The 7,094-nt window shown below is 41.0% G+C and overlaps 1 protein-coding gene across 3 annotated transcripts in view; it reads left to right on the top strand.

Moving 5' to 3' along the window:
• Positions 1 to 7,094, top strand: part of nhsl2 (NHS-like 2) — a 93,844-nt gene that overhangs the window by 40,721 nt on the left and 46,029 nt on the right. Inside the window, exon 1 of one of the 3 annotated variants that reach the window (XM_062065880.1) lies at positions 2,289 to 2,328. The exons of the other annotated variants lie outside the window; for them this stretch is intronic. Within the exon in view, the coding sequence (XP_061921864.1) occupies positions 2,304 to 2,328 (25 nt within the window). The 5' untranslated portion in view covers positions 2,289 to 2,303. Of the gene's footprint in view, positions 1 to 2,288; positions 2,329 to 7,094 lie in introns of those variants that run through there. 3 annotated transcript variants of the gene reach the window in all.

Genomic DNA, 7,094 nt, shown 5'->3' with positions numbered 1-7,094 from the left:
TCAGTTATATTTTTCATATAACTTTGATAGGACACGCAAAATGGCTAAGCTAAATAACCTTGTGAAACACTTTGTGAGCTTTCTCTTTGAGAAGTGCTACATGATAAAACTTATAAAGAATGTTTTGTTTTGGAAAATGTGAGTTTTGTCACAAATTATGACAAATAGAGGCTGCCCAATCATGTCTTTACATACGTTTTTTTCTTTTTTTTGGTCTAAACCAGGGGCCCCCAAACTTTTTGACTCCAGGGCCACATTGGGTTAAAAACGGGTCTGTATATAAATATATATATTCCGAGCGTGATGATGTCACGTTATCGATGGGAAAATGCATTTTTAGACAATATGATTTGCCTGAGCAGCTTGGAGACACAGACAGTAACAAGCGGTAGAAAATGGATTAGAAAGGACAGATTTTAAAAAATAACAAATAAAACATTTTTTTTTTTTTTACTTGGGACTTCCCGCGGGCCGGATTTTGGACGCTGGCGGGCCGGATCCGACCCGCGGGCCGTAGTTTGGGGACCACTGATCTAAACCAAAGTGCAGCTTTAGCAAGCAACAATATGGGCCTGATCTACTAAAGTTTTGCATGTAGTAAAACACGTGCAAAATCAATTGCACATGCAAAGCTGATCTACTAAACTTGTGCACGGAGGAGCGCAATCCATTTATTGTGTGTGTCTTCATGAATATGTGGAATATTAGCGGATCATCAGAATCAGAATCATCAGAATACTAAAAGGAGAAAATGCAAATTTAATTAATCGGTACACATATTGTGATTTAGCAAGGCTGAAATTGTTGTGCAGTCACTGTTTTGGGTCTTTATTTATTGTGTCTGGAAAAGGTGGGCAGACTGGCAGTTGCGCAGAAATAGCTGTGAGAAATGATGTGATTGCGCTGCAGCTCAGTCTTACGTATGCTTGTCAACATATATGAGCTGTCAAAAAAACAACTATTAGGCATATTGTCTATTCAGAAATATAATTTTGTAATTTTGGCTTATTTAAGGGGCTGATTAAAAAAATCTATTCATGCATTTATTATGACTTTATATTTATATTATAATATATAGAAGACACTGGGGTTAGTACACGTGCCTCACAATACGAAGGTCCTGGGTTCGATCCTCAGACTCAGGGTCTTTCTGTGTGGAGTTTGCATGTTCTCCCCGTGACTGCGTGGGTTCCCTCCGGGTACTCCGGCTTCCTCCCACCTCCAAAGACATGCACCTGGGGATAGGCTGATTGGCAACACTAAATGGTCCCTAGTGTGTGAATGTTGTCTGTCTATCTGTGTTGGCCCTGCGATGAGGTGGCGACTTTCCAGGGTGTACCCCGCCTTCTGCCCGAATGCAGCTGGGATAGGCTCCAGCACCCCCCGGCAACCCCCAAAGGGACAAGCAGTAGAAAATGGATGGATGGTACATTCCAGAGCACACTCGCAGTTAGTGCTAGCATCTTCTATGAGTGCACATTCAGCATGCTAAAAAGTGAGTTCTGTTGTTGATGCACTTCTAAAATGCTCATAAAAAGTGGTATGTACATGTCTGTTGCATGCTTGAAATCATAGCAAAACGCCATAGGCAGGCACAAAATAACATGATTGTGCAGTAAATGAGTGTCTCCATGGTGACCGCTATGTATTACACGCAAAAACCTCAATTAATTAGGGCGGTCTGCACCAGTTGTCAATTGCACACGCAGTCTTAGCAGATCACACGCAACAAGCCCACTAATAGCACACACACTTTTATAGTGTGTGTTATTTGGATATTAGTAGATTAGAGACTTGATGCGTTACGATGCTAACTTTAAGAAGTATGACTATCCTGATTGCAACAAACAAGCATTCATTTTGTCTTATATGAACGTTTTTCCAAAAAAGCAGGTCACTTATATTTAGAGTTGTATGATAGGACAATTTCTTTCTTTTTTTCCAGTTTGACTCAATTTCAGGGGTATTTCAGGGGTATTTCTTGGCATTTATTGGGGTTTTGTTGTATAGTTGCGCTGTTGTTAAGGCCAATCTCATTAAAGGCCTTTGAGGTGAACGGAGAGCAAGCAGCAAGGGAAGTGTTGCAGCAGGAGTAGGAAGAGAAGAACAGAAGGCAAAGGGGGAGGCACAACATCCTTCCTTGTTTTTTATTTTATTTCTTTCCCTCCTGTCCTTTCACTTAACCACCCCCCCGCCCCCACTCCCTATCTCCAGTAGAGTTTGCCCTCCTCCTCGCGGCCACCTCCCTTCTCCTGTGCTCCCTCGCAAGTTAGTGTGCCTGTGCTACTTCTCGGGAATCGGACATGGAGCTCTTCTGGGCCAGACTGGGTAAGAAAGTGACAGCCAGATGGATTGCATCGTGTAGCCATGATCGTGATGATGGAGGTCAACAACTTTCTCTGAGCTTGTTTTGATTATGCAGGAGCGCCATGACACCATGTGACTCCTAATGATGTCATACTAACATTGCTAACAGTCATATGTACTCATTAGTATGACATATTATGTGTATTAGTCGACTTTGCTGTAGAGTCACGATAGTTTGAGTTTGGGATGGAAATGGGATTTGTTTGGACTCCTTTTTAGTTTTGATTGTCGATTTGGAACATTTTGTGGGCGGAATTGATTTTTTGCCATTTTGCAGCACAAATCAATGGAATGTGAAACCACATGAAATATGAGGGTGTCCGAAATGGCAGCGTGCAAACTGTTGTATGTCGCAAGGAGCAACACAAAGTCAGCTCAGGTTGTGTGTGTCTGTGTGTGTGTGTGTGCCATAAATCAGACTGCGACTTTGTGTTGTGGTTACAACGTTTTTGACACCGCAATATTCCTTGCATCCAACACAAACCAACAGCCAAAACACAATTTTTTGTCCTTTTCACATCTAGGATGGAAAAATGAACCCTCACACACACACACACACACACACACACACACACACACACACACACACACACACACACACATACACACACACACACACACACACACACACACACACACACACACACACACACACACACACACACACACACACACACACACACACACACACACACACACACACACACTCTCTCTCTCTCTTGTATTTGTTACCTTCTTGAGACTTCTGAAAAATGCCTCCCTATTTAGGACCACCCTTTCTAGATATATAAAGATTTGTGTTTACAACATTAATAATATATACATACTATACATATATAAAAAAGCTTGTCGTAAAAAATTAGTTGGAATTTCACAAGAAAAAGGTCACAATTTCACAAGAAAAACTTAGAATTTTGGTTGTGTTATAATAAATGTCGGAATTTTACTCAACGTAAGTCAACATTATACAAGAAAAACTGCACATTTGTCCAATATTATGATAGAGGTTGGAATTTTACTCAATAGCAGTCGCAATTTTACAAGAAAAGCTTAAAATGTTGGCAATTTTATAAAAAGAGTTGTCATTTTACTCGACAAAAGTCACCATTTCATAAGAGAACTTTCAAATTTTGGCAATGTTATAATAATAATTGGAGTTTTACTTACAAAAGTCATAATTTTACTCAAAAAATGTCACTATTTTACAAGAACAACAAAAAATCGGCAACATTGGGATACAAGTCTAAATTGTATATGACAAATGTCACCATTTTGCATTAAAAAGTAATAATTTTACATAAAAAAGTAATACATTTTACGAGAAAATATTGCAATATTACAGAAACAAAAAGAATATAAGAAATTGTACCCAATTTTATAAGGAAAAAGTCGACACATTGTGAGAAAAATAATTTTTTTAATGAATTTTTTGTTTGTAATTGTTTTTTTACATATGTTGGCCAGAGGGGGAGCACTTCAAATTTTTACAAACACTTGTTATTTCATATGTTGACCAGAGGGGGAGCACTTTAAAACCGACACACAGTCAAGTTGAAAAACCCCTCCTTTTTGGGACCGCCCTAATTTTGATAGATTTCACCACCAGGGATGCAAATGAGACATTCTCTATTAGATGCAATGGTTTTCCGTATTGGGACCATTATTTATGTCCTAACTTGTTCACCGGTCCTCATATGGAAGGTACTTTTCCTTGTTGATGTCTCAAGAAGGGTAGACATACAAGAACACACACACACACACACACACACACACACACACACACACACACACACACACACACACACACACACACACACACACACACACACAGTATGCGGCCAACACACCCATGCAGAATTTCACACACTTCCATACCATGCAGATTAGCATAGTGAGAGGAATCAGTTTGGCAAATTCAATTGATATGCAGATGAGTTGCTAAATTCGGCAGTGGCATGTGTCCGTCAGATGGGGTCGTCCCGGCGCTTTGTGACAAGGTGGTGGCTGGAGGAGTGATGCCAAAGAGCTTCAGACAGAAGTCAAATAGTATTTAATTGTCTTTATTTTTGTCCGGAATTGTGTAGTACTTAGTAGATTTTAAATGGGTTTTAGTCGAGTTAACATTTTGGTTTATCTCCAATGGTGCTAAAAACGAAAAAAAATCTTAAAAACGTATTATAATTATGAAGGTTTGAATCCTCTGTTCATCAGCTGAAACAGCAAGTAACCAGTAGAAGAAGATCTTTGACTACAGCGTCGGACTACATTGGCGGACTGGCGCAAAGCACTTTGGTTAAAACTTTACCATATATGGATAATCTGCTGACGTCACCGATGGGAACAACATCATGAATGGGGCAAATTCCAAACGGATCGTTTAGCGGAAGTATGAAGGAAGGCAAGATTATTTTATAAATATTTCTGCCATGCCTAAATTTCCAGGACTTAGGCAGATCCCAAATACACAACAACAGGTACCAATAGGCAGTGATGGGCAGTAACAAGTTACATGTAGCGAAGCTTCGTAGCTTAACTAAATTTCCCAGTAGCTTGGCGGTAGCTTAGCTACTTTTTGAACGAGTAACGATTCCTGTAGTTTAGCGACTTTTAGACCCATGTAGCTTAGGTAGCTTACATCAAAGCTTCAAGCTCCAAAAAGAGGAAAGAGACTGCGAATCCAGGCCCCCAAAAAATATGGAGAAAATACAATGACCTGGATGAATGAGAACATCCATACATACGGAGACAATCCAAGATGATTGGTTGGTGTTTGTATGACTCACAATTGGCTAAGGTTAAGGCGAAACACATTACAGACTGGTCAGTCAGAGGAAAAATAAGGCAGGTCATCAAAACCAGGAAGCAAAATTATGTCACATGACGACGAGAGAGTCGGAGACAGAAGGACGCTTCAAGCTGACAACTCAAAAAAAAAAAATATATATATATATATATATATATACTTGAAAATGGCAGAGGAATTCTCTCCCACAGATTAGATTTTTCCTATAGTGATGAAGAAGTCTTCCAGGAAACCCACAATAATGCATGTTTTTAGCCATATTTAGACAAATCAATCAATCAATCAATCAGCTTTATTTGTCCATTCTTACATGTACAAGACACATAAGAACTGAAATTACATTTTCGGCACAATCCCGCTAAGAGCAGACATACGTTACAGGGAGACAAGACGGGACCGCCAACGGATCAGCCTCACTTAGGCGCTCCTTAAAAAGGTGGGAAAAAGGTGACATTGGGGAAGGGGGGAAGTAAAAAAAAATATCAGTCTGAGGCTGGACCCTCAGGAATGGTCCAGACTGAGTCCGAGGAAAAAAAACCTCACATAGCATGGCACACATAAACATGGTACATGTAATCACAACAACTCGCAACAGAGTCATCCAACAGGGCTTTGGAGGCCGGCAGCTGCTGTTGAGCGCTGCTCAGCCCCCACAACCCCGGAGGAATTAAGCAGTGGTGAAGGCGTTGATTTGGGGAGGGGTGTGTGCGTGCATGTATGCCCAATTAACTTGGGTGAGATGTTGGAATTGTCTTTATGGGCCGAGGCCGGCCCCAAGAGTTCAAGAGTTCAAGAGTCTGACTCAGGTGCTTTTGAAAAAAAAAGGGAAGGTCAAAAGCGTCCATCTTTGAGGAGTCCTCAGGGGAGTGTTTTCAAACAGCCTGTTCCTCAAGGCCATTCGAGGGAGTCAAATCGTAGATTAAGATGTTGTTTTTTCTTCGAGCAGTCAAAACAATGACATTCCTGCTCTGTATGCTGGCTCTGACAATTCCAATTTATTCTTTCTATAACTTCATCAAGATGGAATCTACCTTGCGATTCAAATCAGCAATCGCTCCAGTCTGTGATCCCACAGCACGACCCAATCCTTCCATTGCGTTGAACAGCCTGTTGGCCCCTTGAGTGGCTGCCATCGTCTTCCGAATTTGACGATACACCAGAGCAATGCCCAGCCCAATCAGCAAATGCCCTGCGATCACAGCTCCAAATAGGTAGATGTCTTCCACGTCCTCGATGGAAAGGACTGAGAGGCACATGATTCTCCAAGTATTCCAGGAATCTCTCACGTACCCCGCAGCAATGGTTCCATCAGGGCAGCCAGGCTCCCCCGAACCTCTTTTCCTTGTCGAAAAGACTGTGTCAATTGCGTCGAGAGTCCAGTTGATCAAATTCATTTTGATGTTTAGATTTGAGGACAGCTCAAGAAAAGAGGCTTCAAAATAGTTCAGACAAGACAAAAACAAAGAGAGCAAGCAGGGAAGGAGGGAGCGGAGAAAAATGCGACCGCCCTCACCAGAGGCAAGACTGAAATGTATGCCTTTAGAGAAAACAATGCCCAAAACTTTAGTGTTTAGTTGTTTACCTTGTAAACCAAAATCGTAACTGCTCTCTTCATCTAGGATGTCCAACAAAAATTTTGGAACACACATTAAGGCGAGTTGAGTTAATGCACATAACTATTACCAACTGTTCCCAAACAACACGCAAGTCATTGTTGTTGTTTTTTGTCAAGGTATATACATTTTAGGAGCTTTAGGAGCTTTGATGTAGCAAGCCACTTTTGCCATGTAGCTTGCAGTGTAGCTTGCTGCAATTCGCCGGGGATAGCTTCAACTGTAGCTTAGCTACATTTACTCGAGAGTAACTTGCAGCTTAGCTTACTACATTTTCCAAGTAGCTTGCCAATCACTGCCAATAGGTCAGG

Source organism: Entelurus aequoreus, linkage group LG12 (assembly GCF_033978785.1).
Source record: "Entelurus aequoreus isolate RoL-2023_Sb linkage group LG12, RoL_Eaeq_v1.1, whole genome shotgun sequence".
NCBI lineage: Eukaryota > Metazoa > Chordata > Actinopteri > Syngnathiformes > Syngnathidae > Entelurus > Entelurus aequoreus.
The sequence above is the reverse complement of the archived record's forward strand: the minus strand, read 5'-3'. Positions and strand labels throughout refer to the sequence as shown.